Source organism: Bufo bufo, chromosome 1, assembly GCF_905171765.1.
Source record: "Bufo bufo chromosome 1, aBufBuf1.1, whole genome shotgun sequence".
NCBI classification, from domain to species: domain Eukaryota; kingdom Metazoa; phylum Chordata; class Amphibia; order Anura; family Bufonidae; genus Bufo; species Bufo bufo.
The window spans coordinates 819,660,154-819,676,473 of record NC_053389.1 but is presented as its reverse complement, the minus strand read 5'-3'; the positions used below and the strand labels follow the sequence as shown (position 1 = coordinate 819,676,473).

Here is a 16,320-nt window from a genome sequence, read left to right as displayed (position 1 = left end):
TGCTATTAGTTTTCTAACGTGGTATAACTACTTTGCTATTGTCATTTTATCACCATCCTGCAGCGGTAGGTTGTCCACATATCCCAACACACATGTTAAGGGATTCTGTGGTTTAGAGACCTGGTAAACTTTTCATTCATCAATGCGGACTAAAAGACCAACGGCTTTGGACAGCTCCAAAAAAACTTGTAGTAAATCTGCCTGGGTTCCCACACATCTTGCACATTGAGGCATGTCACGTACCCCAATTTTGTGTAAAAAATATGGGGTACGGTACACTCTATGGAGTAAAAACTGTTGAGATACACGGTGTGCAGGACTGATGGTCAGATATTTAGTTTGTTGTAACACCCATTCCCAAACATCGAGAGATATCTCCCCAACATCCTTTATCCATGAGTTCCTGACTTCCTGTAGACACGAGACTTGTTTCTTCATTAAATGTCTGAACACCGCAGAGATCAGTTTTCAATAAGTCATATACTGTATAACACATTTAGTTGGGAGAATAGATCTAAGTTTATTCTGGGCCTGCAAGACATGCCTAACCTGAAGGTAGTAATAAAATGTGGTGCGGGGTATCTGTAACTCCTCCTGTAACTGGGTGAATCATTTAAGAACCCCATCCCTACATGGCTACCCAGTACAATGCCATGTGAGTGCCAAGTATCAAGTTGTGATAGTTTATACACCTCTGGCATCCTGGCGCACAATATATAATGCCCTCTATTCCCAGCTCCTGTTTGCCCCTATCCCAAACTCATCAACTGAACATCAACTGAAAAATTGGCCTCCCTATTCCCGCCTGTTGAAATGCATCTGTCTCAACTGTTAGAAAAATGGGACCGTAGCCTACCACCTTCTGGATAATATTGGCATTAGAATCTACAGAATTGGATAAGCCCCACCCAGCAAAATGTTGCATATGGGAGGCTAGAAAATATAGCCACATATTAGGCAGTGCTAGACCTCCCTCCCCGATTGATAGTTGCAGTTTTTCTAGCTTAATTCTAGGTGGGCCAGCCTTCCATATTAATGATTGAAACAATCTATTTATCTTTTGGTAGATGTGACCTGGGACCCAAACTGGGGAGTTATATAAAAAATATAACATTTGTAGCATAAGTATCATTTTAATAAGGTTAGTCCTAACCATGATTGACAGTGGAAGTTTATTCCATGCAGTGATTTTAGCTTGCCATCTGTCAAGGAGAGGTTGTATATTTAAAGGGACATATTCTTTAGGCTTCATGGATACCACTACTCCTAAATACTTAGGGGGTATGGGTAGAATGAAAACATTGCCCCATCCAAGCCCTATTAATCAGATGAATGGTAGCAGATGTAAGATGTGTTTCTTGTAAAGCGATTATAGTCATCCAGCTATATAAGTGGCAATCTAATAATTGCATTTTATAGTTACCTGAGGTGACTTAAAATGTTTTTAAAAATACAAGAAAAATAAAAATAAATTATAAAAATTTAAATCACCCTCATTTTGCTAGATTAAAAAATTAATAAAAAATGAAACATCATGGGCATTGCCATGTTTGAAAATGCCTGCACCAATAAAATATAGATATTTATCCAACATGGTAAATGGAGCGGGGGAAAAATTAAAATGGCCGATCCATCATTTTTTCATCACTTCACCTCCCCAAAAATTGAATAAAAGGTTATTAAAAAGTCATACACAATAAAGATTCACTTTTCTTTATTCATTTAATGTTAAAGTTAACAAAGATTTAAGAAGGCACGTTTGTGTATATGTTTATTTTATTTTACTGCAATTTATTCTAATACATGCATCATCAATTATATTTGAAATGTAGATTGTGTTCCCACCTCATGTGATATGAAGTAATATTACGTGTGAAACATTCAATTTTCTGTATTTTATATTGAAATTTCTTTAAAAATTCTAATAAAAAATTATTTTGTTCTAAAAAGTCCAAAATGATATTATTAAAAATTTAAGATCGTCCTACAAAAAAAATGAGCCATCATATAGCTATAGCTATAAAGCCTGTATCATATGGGGCCTATTTTGATATGCTCATGATTTTGTGGCCAAAAGTGGGTACAAAACACAGAAGACATGCAAATATTCCATTCACGTGTCATCTCTGTTTTGGATCCACTCCTGTTTTTTTTTTTTTTGGGGGGGGGCCTTAACAATACTGATTAATTATTTACTTAATGCTGACCGAGTGAAGGCGGATGCTCAAAAGACAGGATCCGTTTTTTGGAGGTTGACGGATCAGAAGAAGGGCAAAATAATCTGTGACGTCAACACAAACTTACTGCTGACACCCACTCCCCTCTGTGGAAGGGGCTCAACTTGTTTCAATGTTCAACAGAACAGGTTCTGTAGACATCTACATATGTGGAATCAACTGACAGTGTAAAATCTTGCATGGTTCTTCATACCTGGCACTAACATTGACCTGTAAGGCTAAGTTCACACTTCAGTCATTTGGTCAGTTTTGGCCCCATGACTGCCCAAATAAGTGAAGTGTGAAGTGATTCTAAGAGCGACGCCTGTCATCTGCATGTCATACGGACTCACAGTATTGTTTTACTACCATAGCAGACTCCCTATACATGTTACTGCAAGGCACAGTGTTCTACACCCCTATACAGGGTCTCTGCAGCCAGGAAATAGCTGTTTTTTTAACTCGATTTGTCACAAATAAATTTGGATCAAATCTTTTTGGGAAATTTGGCGAACCAACCGAATCAAATTTTTGAGAAATTCGCTCATCTCTAGTGAAGTGTTTGAATCAGCAGCATGTATGGAATTGAAATCCTCAATAGCTCAGGAAATACCCAAAGAACTTAAAGGATCAGTATCCCGAAGCATTTTAATTCTACTGCCAGGTGAACTCTCTAGGGAAGCACATGAAAATGTTAGAGTGCCGGTATTTTGTCAGACCTCATTTGAGATCTCATTTGTGCTATAGGGGAATAATCTAATAAAAGAGTGATGCAAATATGAAATCTTTCCTACATTAGGAGTTATGAAGAAAGAAATAAAATAATTTTGTTTTGTTGTGGAGAGCTCATCAAAGATCCATTAGATAGAGCCCGTGTAAATAACTGTACATCACAAGTTGCCAAGTGGGAGAGAAATGTTCTACCTAAGGAACCGTCCATATACGGATCCTTCATGGATGCAAATGAATATGATCAGTACACAAACTCCTCCAGCCTTGTCAGATAGTTTATTTTTAAGTAGGGCTTCCCCTGGTTAAGCAAGTAAACATTAGTCAAGAAATATTGACAATCTAAAAAGAACACATGAAGGAACAAAAACCCCTACTAGAATAGAGAAGTAACAATCAGTAGGCTAAATGATTTAAGAAAGAATATACCCCCCTTAGAGTAACCTAGTCAAACACTTGTGGGTGCCTAGAACAGAAGTATTCTAGTACCCCCTCACCATCCACCCACACAGACCTAAAAGGTAAACCAGGGTGAGCCATAAATCCTCAAGAAAATAAGTAAAAACACATGCATTATAAAATAATCACTTAGCTTTAAAGGCAGCACACCCACATATATACACTATTGAACCCTTTCTGAAGTCGAGTCTTTACAGATGGTGCCCACTCGCAAATTCATAGGGCGGCCTAACTGCCTGTTTCTGCCGTTTTAAACCGTATAGCTCTGGGGGTAATATCTGAGATCAGCGATAATGTCGATTGCAGACATTTAACCCCTCATGTAAATGTGAACACCGCATCTGAGAGAGCTAAAATTGAAAGCAGCAAACTTCCCTGCCCGGGACGCCTTCCTCTGGCTGAAATCAGGGAAAGCATTTCTTAATATTTATAGGCCTGAGCCAGTACAAGTGTCCCAGGCCAATTACTAGTATATTCCAGTGCTGCCCTGCAGGTGGCAGCACCACATTAGAACATACTGAATCCTATATTTTGTAATGGATAGATATCCATTACAGACTATAAGAGGCAATCTAAGTCACCTAGGGTGACTTAAAACGTTTTAAAAAATATAAGAAAAATGTAAAAAAAAAATCAAAAATTTGATATCACCCTCCTTTCCCTGGATTAAAAATAAATAAACAATAAAAATGGGCATTGCCATTTCTGAAAATGCCTGCACCAATAAAATATAGAAATATTTATCCAACATGGCGAACGGAAGAGAAAAAAATTTAGATGGGAGCGTGCAATTGGCATGCTGAGTGCAGGAATGTCTACCAGAGCTGTTGCCCGTGCAATGAATGTTATTTTTTCTCTACCATAAGCCGTCTCTAAAGGCGTTTCAGAGAATTTGGCAGTACATCTAACCGGCCTCACAACCGCAGACCATGTGTAACCACACCAGCCCAGGACCTCCACATCCAGCATGTTCACCTCCATGATCATCTGAGACCAGCCACCCGGACAGCTGCAGCAACAATCGGTATGCATAACCAAAGAATTTCTGCACAAACTGTCAGAAACTGTCTCAGGGAAGCTCATCTGTATGCTCGTCATCCTCATCGCCGTCTGGACCTGACTGCAGTTCGTCGTCGTAACCAACTTGAGTGGGCAAGTGCTCACATTGGATGGCCTCTGGCACGTTGGAGAGGCGTTCTGTTCACAGATGAGTCCCAGTTTTTACTGTTCAGGACAGATGGCAGACAGCGTTTGCTGATGTCATTGTTGTGGATGGATTGGCCCATGGTGGCGGTGGGGTTATGGTATGGGCAGGCGTATATTATGGATAACAAACACAGGTGCATTTAATTGATAACATTTTGAATGCACAGAGATACCGTGACGAGGTCCTGAGGCCCATTGTTGTGCCATTCATCCACGACCATCACCTCATGTTGCAGCATGATAATGCACGGCCCCATATTGCAAGGATCTGTACACAATTCCTGGATGCTGAAAACATCTCAGTTCTTGTATGGCCAGCATACTCACCGGACATGCCACCCATTGAGCATGTTTGGGATGCTCTGGATTTGCGTATACGACAGCGTGTTCCAGTTCCTGCCAATATTCTGAAACTTCGCACAGAATATGGTGATGAAAAGATGGTAAAGGAGATCATGAGGATCATCTAGATGGAGAGAAGGAGCGGCTTAATTAGGGAGTGCCATCAAGGGGAGATCAAAGGTTCAAAAAAACTGGCAAGTCCTCTCACTTTTTAAAGTGACAGATTTTCCATCTTTGCGAGCATGCAGCTGAAATGGGTTACTCCATATGGAATGTTCTTTGCGTATGTTATTTTATGGAATCTCATATATTGAGATATGGTAAATATATAAAGTTATATAAGTCACCGGTGATTTTTATATAGGTCATTAACTACTTTTTCAACTACATTCTGTAAATCTTTGTTTCGAAAACTATATACAATAGGATTCATTAATGGCGTCACCACAGTGTACAGCAAGGACAGGAATTTTGTAACTTTCCAAGACTGATTTCTGTTTGGAACCAAGTAAACACAAAGAAGCGTCCCATAGTACATGGACACCACAACCAGGTGGGAGCTACAGGTGGAGAAGGCCTTCTGCCTCCCAGTGATTGATGGGATCTGCAAAATGGTGAAAATAATATAGACATATGAAATAATGATGATGAAGAAAGGGATGACTACCAACAGAGCACTCAAGATTGTAACTTCTATCTCAACCACAGTGATATCCGAGCATGACAGCTCAAGTATGGGATCAAGATCGCAGAAAAAGTGATCAATTCGATTCGGCCCACAAAAGTTGAGCCTGGTTATTGTTAGAGTGTGGATTAATACTACAAAAGCACTCAGCATCCAAGTCACAACAACCATTCTCAGACAGAATCGGTGATTTACGATATATACGTAGTGCAGAGGTTGGCAGATGGCCATATATCTATCGTAAGACATGACAGTCAGAAGGAGACAATCGGTGGTCTCCGAGACGTCAAAGAAGTAGAATTGAACGATGCAGTCCATAAAAGATATCACATTATCCTTAACCACAACCGCATGGAGAATGTTAGGAAGGATATCAGTCGCCAGGATGATGTCTGATAATGAGAGCTGTGTGAGGAAGAAGTACATGGGAGTGTGGAGGTTCCTGCTGTAAGACACCAGCACAATGATCAAAAGGTTCCCAAATACTGTCACACAATACACCACGAAGAAAAGGAAGAAGACTATGAATGTTACTCTATGGGTGTCCTGAAACCCCAAGATATGGATCATTGTTATGGTGGTCAGATTCATCTTCTGCGGAATAAGAAACAAAAAAGATAAGTTGATATGGTGCAATGTGTCTCTTTCAGAGTCCTTAAAGGAGGTTGTGCAAGAATGAGGGGTGGGGTTGGTAAATCCCCCACTTGGCCAGGCCTGTAAAGGGAAGCTTAGTTACCTGCTTGCTGGCACTGGCTCCCCAGATTCCCTTATGTCAGGACAAATGGTCACATGATGCAAGAGGATCTGTTCTCTGCTAGAGCCAGTGATTGGTTTTGGCAATTTCAGACCAGATGTTTTCAGTGAGGGAATCCAGTGGATTATTGCAGGCCTGGAGGAGAAGGAGGGGGCAATCAGCCTCGGAAAGCAGGTAAGTTTCCCTTTACAAGTCTGGCCAAATGAGGAGTTTGCCACTTTAAAGTACCATGATAATGGCTCATGCAAACAGCAGTATATATATATCCTTCTGCCTTCTACAGAACCATAATAGGGGTCCCATGACTTGAACTGTACCTCTGCATGCTTTCAATCTGATGGTGACATGATCCATTGGACTCTGTATGTACATACAGTACAGACCAAAAGTTTGGACACACCTTCTCATTCACACAAGAGTTTTCTTTATTTTCATGACTATGAAAATTGTAGATTTACACTGAAGGCATCAAAACTATGAATTAACACATGTGGAATTATATACATAACAAACAAGTGTGAAACAACTGAAAATATGTCATATTCTAGGTTCTTCAAAGTAGCCACCTTTTGCTTTGATTACTGCTTTGCACACTCTTGGCATTCTCTTGATAAGCTTCAAAAGGTAGTCCCCTGAAATGGTTTTCACTTCACAGGTGTGCCCTGTCAGGTTTAATAAGTGGGATTTCTTGCCTTATAAATGGGGTTGGGACCATCAGTTGCGTTGAGGAGAAGTCAGGTGGATACACAGCTGATAGTCCTACTGAATAGACTGTTAGAATTTGTATTATGGCAAGAAAAAAGCAGCTAAGTAAAGAAAAACGAGTGGCCATCATTACTTTAAGAAATGAAGGTCAGTCAGTCAGCCGAAAAATTGGTAAAACTTTGAAAGTAAGGGTTATTTGACCATGAAGGAGAGTGATGGGGTGCTGCGCCAGTTGACCTGGCCTCCACAGTCACCGGACCTGAACCCAATCGAGATGGTTTGGGGTGGGCTGGACCACAGTGTGAAGGCAAAAGGGCCAACAAGTTCTAAGCATCTCTGGGAACTCCTTCAAGACTGTTGGAAGACAATTTCAGGGGACTACCTCTTGAAGCTCATCAAGAGAATGCCAAGAGTGTGCAAAGCAGTAATCAAAGAAAAAGGTGGCTACTTTGAAGAACCTAGAATATGACATTTTCAGTTGTTTCACACTTGTTTGTTATGTATATAATTCCACATGTGTTAATTCATAGTTTTGATGCCTTCATAGTCATGAAAATAAAGAAAACTCTTTGAATGAGAAGGTGTGTCCAAACTTTTGGTCTGTACTGTAGGTAGAAGGAATCATTGCATCTAGGAGAAATATTAGATGCCTTCGTTCTTCATACTAGGTGAGCTGTATGGACTCCATGAATCATACAGGCTCAGTGTTGGTGTGCATAAGGCTTTATGTAGAGTTGTAAGCTACTTGTGTAAGGTCTCATGCACACAGCACCAGGGCCATAGCTGTAGGGAATGCAGAGATACTAGTCACATCTACAGTAAGTCAGAGAGGACAAAAAGACCAACATAAAAGAACACCAGGGTATATGGCAAATGGTTCATGGTAAATAGGGGTCTACTTTATATGTTTTTCACTGGGCTACAAGTTAGAGTATGTTCACATTATATTGTATGTATATTAATGTATACATTAGGAAATCTCCTAGAGTATATGAGTAACATACTCATAAGCCTCATTCATCCGACACAATTTACGCATCAGGTAAAAGGTTGCCCATTTGGCTTTCGGTAGAGTGTAATATATTTGCATACTTTCCTTTTTTTTCTGCTGGATTATTGACTAGCTTATTCCATGCAGTGGTATCCTGCAAGAAAATATGTACACTTTTTTTAACAGGGCTAGCCTATGGCAACTGATGCCAGGGTTAGGAATCCTCCCAAAATGTACTTCTGATGCACACCCTTAAACCTCTGCACTGCACAACTTTACTAAAGTTGCCTTAGCCAGTCTCTGTACCACTGTGCAATGCCTAGGAAGGCTCCATGGAGGTATCTCCATAACGTGACGTCCAATGGACTAGCATGCCCAAATCTTCATTTCAAAAAGTTCTCCCTTATACCCTACCTTCAACTATCTATAACCATGAAGAAAAGGTGGACGTATCCCGCCCCTCTCCTAAAGTCACTATTTCTACCACAAGTGAAATATACTGGAAATGTACCTGATTTTTAAAATATGAAGAACTTGATACTAATGCGGCCTGAAACAAATTCCTTACTGCATCTTTCTGAGATTTTTGATGATTGCATTCTCTGAATCCCGAATATCCCATGGAGGAATAAACTCAATGGAAAAAAAATAAAACGCAAATAAAAACCATTCCTCACCTTTATGTGATGAGAACAGTGAGCTTGTTAGAAATGAAATTGTTTTGTAAATAAATCATTTTTATGAAGAATTTCCGGCCTGGCTGATATTCTATGAGACGCTGCACAATGCAGCTCCCTATTTATACATCCAGGGAACACCTGGGGATTTGTATGGAGCAATGGGAAGCTCACGGGGGAATGCTATATGGTTGATGAATAAAACATTAAAAACATGATATGAAGTAATGCGAAAAACATGATTGTATGAAAAATGAAAGCATATCAAATCACAGAAGAAACCAATGTGTAAATCTATCAATAAATCACTGGGTCCACAGTCCTAGAATGGAAGAGTGCTGCCCCATGTTCGGGGTTTTTTATGCAGTTTTTAAGCCACAACCAGGAGTGGATTAAAAAAAAAAAATTAAGTATTTTTCTCTCCTCTTATAAATCACAGATGATATTGGCTTCTAAAACTGCATAAAAAAAACCTGAATGTGTGGCCATACCTGCAAGGCATGAAATTAATAATAATAATTAGGATTAATCGAATTGAGCTTCGGATCATAGATTCATTGATCCGTTAAAAAAAAATATTTGGAGGTCATTTATCAAGCTTAAATATGCCTAAATTAGGAGCAGATTACAGCACATTTGTTGCTCACAATCTGAGACTTCTCCCCGCTCACGCCAGGTCTAAATAAGTGGGCATGATCGAGAAGGGGACATGCCGGCAGGCCCGTCTAATTCACTATTTTCTATGCCTGTTTGAGGTGTAGAAAAAGTACTAAATGTAAGACTGCTAGGAAGGCCGGCGCCTTTTCATAACTTCGGTGATCCACCGCCAGCTATAGGGCTTTATTAAGACCGGCAACTAAAACGCCAGTTATAATAAATGACCCTCTTTTTTTTGTAATACTGTTTCCATACAGCATTAGAAAGCAGGTGCTGTGTGTAGGAAAATGTTGTCTCAGCCGAAGTTGCACGAGACTTCGGTAAATTAATTCGGTATTCCTATATGTGTATTTAAAAAGCCCACTCCGGTGTTAGCAAGTTCATCGGTACCGAAGCCGACTTTGGATTTCGATTTCAAAATGTTTTTAAATACACATCTAGGAATTTACTGAAGTCAAGGCAAAGTTTTCCTACACATAGCACATATATTTTAATGCTGTACACGGAAACAGTATTAGAAGTGATCTGATCGATTTGCTTAATAATAATAATATTATTAATTTATCCCCAGGACTGTGACGAGGGGACATCCTCTGCGTCTGGAGGAAAGAAGGTTTGTACACAAACATAGAAGAGGATTCTTTACGGTAAGAGCAGTGAGACTATGGAACTCTCTGCCTGAGGAGGTGGTGATGGTGAGTGCAATAAATGAATTCAAGAGGGGCCTGGATGTATTTCTGGAGTGTAATAATATTACAGGCTATAGCTACTAGAGAGGGGTCGTTGATCCAGGGAGTTATTCTCATTGCCTGATTGAGGAAGAAATTATTTTGTTTCCCCTAAAGTGGGGAAAATTGGCTTCTACCTCACAGTTTTTTATTTTATTTGCATGATAACCCTGAGTGTGTGGTGGTATCTCTCTTAGTATTGTTTATCTGGATTACATCCACTCACTGATGCAACCCAACCAATTTATTTTTTACGTTACCCCACTGGGTTCTTGCACCACCTTTGATGTGCACCAATACCTTCTCATATGACGCAAATGTGGCTTCAACCATTTTGTCACAAGTGACGACACCAAGAGAATTCCTACATATCCCATCACAGGAGCTAAAGCTTGGCGAATATGAAAAGACTTCTAAAAAATGATTTGCACATGAGCTACATAGTGCAACCTTAGCTGAATATCACAAACTAAACCGCTGTCTCAGAAGCAACCTCGGACCCACTCTATTTCATGATGATCCTGATTATTGCAACAAGTTCCAGAACATATTGAACAAATGTTCTCTTGATCTGTATTTGAAAACCTTATATTTCTCAAATTTTGGATCTATCCCAAAATGGCTGTTTTTTTTAAATAATAGAATAGAACACCAGTATCTAACGTGTGTATCTCACACTGACAGATGCAGCAAAGGCTGCAATTTTTTTTTTTTGCCCAAAATGGGTGTTTTTTTAACCACCTCAGCCCCCAGTGCTTAAACACCCTGAAAGACCAGGCCACTTTTTACACTTCTGACCTACACTACTTTCACCGTTTATTGCTCGGTCATGCAACTTACCACCCAAATGAATTTTACCTCCTTTTCTTCTCACTAATAGAGCTTTCATTTGGTGGTATTTCATTGCTGCTGACATTTTTACTTTTTTTGTTATTAATCGAAATTTAACGATTTTTTTGCAAAAAAATGACATTTTTCACTTTCAGTTGTAAAATTTTGCAAAAAAAACGAGATCCATATAGAAATTTTGCTCTAAATTTATAGTTCTACATGTCTTTGATAAAAAAAAAATGTTTGGGTAAAAAAAAAATGGTTTGGGTAAAAGTTATAGCGTTTACAAACTATGGTACAAAAATGTGAATTTCCGCTTTTTGAAGCAGCTCTGACTTTCTGAGCACCTGTCATGTTTCCTGAGGTTCTGCAATGCCCAGACAGTACAAACACCCCACAAATGACCCCATTTCGGAAAGTACACACCCTAAGGTATTCGCTGATGGGCATAGTGAGTTCATAGAACTTTTTATTTTTTGTCACAAGTTAGCGGAAAATGATGATTTTTTTTTTTTTTTTTTTTTTCTTACAAAGTCTCATATTCCACTAACTTGTGACAAAAAATAAAAACTTCTATGAACTCACTATGCCCATAACGAAATACCTTGGGGTCTCTTCTTTCCAAAATGGGGTCACTTGTGGGGTAGTTATACTGCCCTGGCATTCTAGGGGCCCAAATGTGTGGTAAGGAGTTTGAAATCAAATTCTGAAAAAAATGACTTGTCAAATCCGAAAGGTGCTCTTTGGAATATGGGCCCCTTTGCCCACCTAGGCTGCAAAAAAGTGTCACACATCTGGTATCTCCGTACTCAGGAGAAGGTGGGGAATGTGTTTTGGGGTGTCATTTTATATATACCCATGCTGGGTGAGAGAAATATCTTGGCAAAAGACAACTTTTCCCATTTTTTTATACAAAGTTGGCATTTCACCAAGATATTTATCTCACCCAGCATGGGTATATATAAAATGACACCCCAAAACACATTCCCCACCTTCTCCTGAGTACGGAGATACCAGATGTGTGACACTTTTTTGCAGCCTAGGTGGGCAAAGGGGCCCATATTCCAAAGAGCACCTTTCGGATTTGACAGGTCATTTTTTTCAGAATTTGATTTCAAACTCCTTACCACACATTTGGGCCCCTAGAATGACAGGGCAGTATAACTACCCCACAAGTGACCCCATTTTGGAAAGAAGACACCCCAAGGTATTCCGTGAGGGGCATGGCGAGTTCCTAGAATTTTTTATTTTTTGTCACAAGTTAGTGGAAAATTATGATTTTTTTTTTTTTTTTTTTTTTCATACAAAGTCTCATATTCCACTAACTTGTGACAAAAAATAAAAACTTCCATGAACTCACTATGCCCATCAGCGAATACCTTGGGGTCTCTTCTTTCCAAAATGGGGTCACTTGTGGGGTAGTTATACTGCCCTGGCATTCTAGGGGCCCAAATGTGTGGTAAGGAGTTTGAAATCAAATTCAGTAAAAAATGACCTATGAAATCCAAAAGGTGCTCTTTGGAATGTGGGCCCCTTTGCCCACCTAGGCTGCAAAAAAGTGTCACACATCTGGTATCCCCGTACTCAGGAGAAGTTGAGGAATGTGTTTTGGGGTGTCTTTTTACATATACCCATGCTGGGTGAGATAAATATCTTGGTCAAATGCCAACTTTGTATAAAAAAATGGGAAAAGTTGTCTTTTGCCAAGATATTTCTCTCACCCAGCATGGGTATATGTAAAATGACACCCCAAAACACATTCCCCACCTTCTCCTGAGTACGGAGATACCAGATGTGTGACACTTTTTTGCAGCCTAGGTGGGCAAAGGGGCCCATATTCCAAAGAGCACCTTTCGGATTTGACAGGTCATTTTTTTCAGAATTTGATTTCAAACTCCTTACCACACATTTGGGCCCCTAGAATGCCAGGGCAGTATAACTACCCCACAAGTGACCCCATTTTGGAAAGAAGACACCCCAAGGTATTCGCTGATGGGCATAGTGAGTTCATGGAAATTTTTATTTTTTGTCACAAGTTAGTGGAATATGAGACTTTGTATGAAAAAAAAAAAAAAAAAAAAAATCATCATTTTCCACTAACTTGTGACAAAAAATAAAAAATTCTAGGAACTTGCCATGCCCCTCACGGAATACCTTGGGGTGTCTTCTTTCCAAAATGGGGTCACTTGTGGGGTAGTTATACTGCCCTGGCATTCTAGGGGCCCAAATGTGTGGTAAGGAGTTTGAAATCAAATTCTGAAAAAAATGACCTGTCAAATCCGAAAGGTGCTCTTTGGAATATGGGCCCCTTTGCCCACCTAGGCTGCAAAAAAGTGTCACACATCTGGTATCTCCGTACTCAGGAGAAGGTGGGGAATGTGTTTTGGGGTGTCATTTTACATATACCCATGCTGGGTGAGAGAAATATCTTGGCAAAAGACAACTTTTCCCATTTTTTTATACAAAGTTGGCATTTGACCAAGATATTTATCTCACCCAGCATGGGTATATGTAAAAAGACACCCCAAAACACATTCCTCAACTTCTCCTGAGTACGGGGATACCAGATGTGTGACACTTTTTTGCAGCCTAGGTGGGCAAAGGGGCCCACATTCCAAAGAGCACCTTTTGGATTTCATAGGTCATTTTTTACTGAATTTGATTTCAAACTCCTTACCACACATTTGGGCCCCTAGAATGCCAGGGCAGTATAACTACCCCACAAGTGACCCCATTTTGGAAAGAAGAGACCCCAAGGTATTCGCTGATAGGCATAGTGAGTTCATGGAAATTTTTATTTTTTTGTCACAAGTTAGTGGAATATGAGACTTTGTATGAAAAAAAAAAAAAAAAAAAAAAATCATCATTTTCCACTAACTTGTGACAAAAAATAAAAAATTCTAGGAACTTGCCATGCCCCTCACGGAATACCTTGGGGTGTCTTCTTTCCAAAATGGGGTCACTTGTGGGGTAGTTATACTGCCCTGGCATTTTCCAGGGGCCCTAATGTCTGGTAAGTAGGTAAATGACCTGTGAAATCCGAAAGGTGCTCTTTGGAATGTGGGCCCCTTTGCCCACCTAGGCTGCAAAAAAGTGTCACACATCTGGTATCTCCGTACTCAGGAGAAGGTGGGGAATGTGTTTTGGGGTGTCTTTTTACATATACCCATGCTGGGTGAGAGAAATATCTTGGCAAAAGACAACTTTTCCCATTTTTTTTATACAAAGTTGGCATTTGACCAAGATATTTATCTCACCCAGCATGGGTATATGTAAAATGACACCCCAAAACATATTCCCCAACTTCTGCTGAATACGGAGATACCACATGTGTGACACTTTTTTGCAGCCTAGGTGGGCAAAGGTGCCCAAATTCCTTTTAGGAGGGCATTTTTAGACATTTGGATACCAGACTTCTTCTCACGCTTTGGGGCCCCTAAAATGCCAGGGCAGTATAAATACCCCACATGTGACCCCATTTTGGAAAGAAGACACCCCAAGGTATTCAATGAGGGGCATGGCGAGTTCATTGAAAAAAAAAAAATTTGGCACAAGTTAGCGGAAATTGATTTTTTTGATTTTGTTCTCACAAAGTCTCCCTTTCCGCTAACTTGGGACAAAAATTTCAATCTTTCATGGACTCAATATGCCCCTCAGCGAATACCTTGGGGTGTCTTCTTTCCAAAATGGTGTTATTTGTGGGGTGTTTGTACTGCCCTGGCATTTGAGGGTCTCCGCAATCATTACATGTATGCCCAGCATTAGGAGTTTCTGCTATTCTCCTTATATTGAGCATACGGGTAATGAGATTTTTTTTTTCCGTTCAGCCTCTGGGCTGAAAGAAAAAAATGAATGGCACAGATTTCTTCATTCGCATCGATCAATGTGGATGAAAAAATCTCTGCCAAAAAAAGAAAAAGGAGGGGAAAGGCGTCTGCCAGGACATAGGAGCTCCGCCCAACATCCATACCCACTTCAGCTCGTATGCCCTGGCAAACCAGATTTCTCCATTCACATCAATCGATGTGGATGAATAAATCATTGCCGGGATTTTTTTTTTTATATATACAAAGTGTTTGCCAAAGTATATGAACACCGCCACCTCCTCAGCTCATATGCCTCGGCAAACGTATCTTTTACTGCAGAGGAGAAATCTCGTCTTGCAGCGCCGCATACACCGACTTGCGTGTAATCTGACAGCAGCGCAATGCTTCTGTCCGAATGCACATCAGTGCTGCAGCTAGTCGATCGGTTGGTCCACCTGAAAGGTAAAAAAAACAAAACAAAAAAGAAAAAACCAGGCCGCAAAGCAATAACTTTATTAACTGTTGAACAGAACATAGAAACTTTTTTTAAACTTTTTTAACTGAACATTTAACTTTTTTACTTACCGGTATTTTTTTTTTTGTTTAGTTTTTTTTACCTTTTATAGAACAAACCTCTCCTTCCCCATGGGACAATGTGCAAAGCGCAAATCGCCCAAAGATGTGGCGAAGTACATTATGCACTTTATCCCAGGTGAAAGGAGAGGTTTGCAGCAGCTGTGAGTGAATGGGCCCTAATAGCCCTGTGTGCCTGTCCTGTGAGATGCAATCCCTATGCTAAGTGTACCTGTGTGTGGTACTTCCGGAAACACTCTCCATAGCATAGGGCAGGGTGGTCAGCACAGTCAGGACAGAAATAGCGGGTGTCACGCCTTATTCCACTCCTGCTACAGACACGACATCTTTTTCGGGGTGACGGTTGGGTTGAGGTACCAGAAACGACACTGGGGAAATGTCGCTCGTGTAGACGGCTAACTACACTGGTGGATGGGGCCACGGAACCTCCTGGGTAAAGGAGGTTCTCGATGATCTCTTCCTGGAATTTGAGGAAGGATCCTGTTCTCCCAGCCTTACTGTAGAGAACAAAACTATTGTAGAGCGCCAATTGAATTAAATATACAGACACCTTCTTATACCAGCGTCTGGTTCTGCGGGAAACTAAATACGGAGACAACATCTGGTCATTGAAGTCCACCCCTCCCATGAGCGCATTATAGTCGTGGACACAGAGGGGCTTTTCAATGACACGGGTTGCTCGCTCAATTTGGATTGTCGTGTCTGCGTGAATGGAGGAGAGCATGTAAACGTCACGCTTGTCTCTCCATTTCACCGCGAGCAGTTCTTCGTTACACAAGGCAGCCCTCTGCCCCCTTGCAAGACGGGTGGTTACAAGCCGTTGGGGGAAGCCCACGCGACTAGTTCGCATGGTGCCACAGGCGCAAATCCGTTCTAGAAACAAATGCCTAAAGAGGGCCACACTTGTGTAGAAATTGTCCACATAAAGATGGTACCCCTT

General features: G+C 40.4%; 1 protein-coding gene across 1 annotated transcript; it reads right to left on the bottom strand.

Moving 5' to 3' along the window:
• Positions 1-5,295: 5,295 nt before the first annotated feature.
• Positions 5,296-16,008, bottom strand: LOC120989298 (olfactory receptor 11L1-like). Its single transcript, XM_040417303.1, has 2 exons — positions 16,000-16,008; positions 5,296-6,231 (listed from the first exon to the last, which is right to left on the bottom strand). The coding sequence occupies exons 1-2, from the start codon at positions 16,006-16,008 to the stop codon at positions 5,296-5,298; spliced, it is 945 nt and encodes a 314-aa protein (XP_040273237.1).
• Between the last annotated feature and the right edge of the window lie 312 nt (positions 16,009-16,320).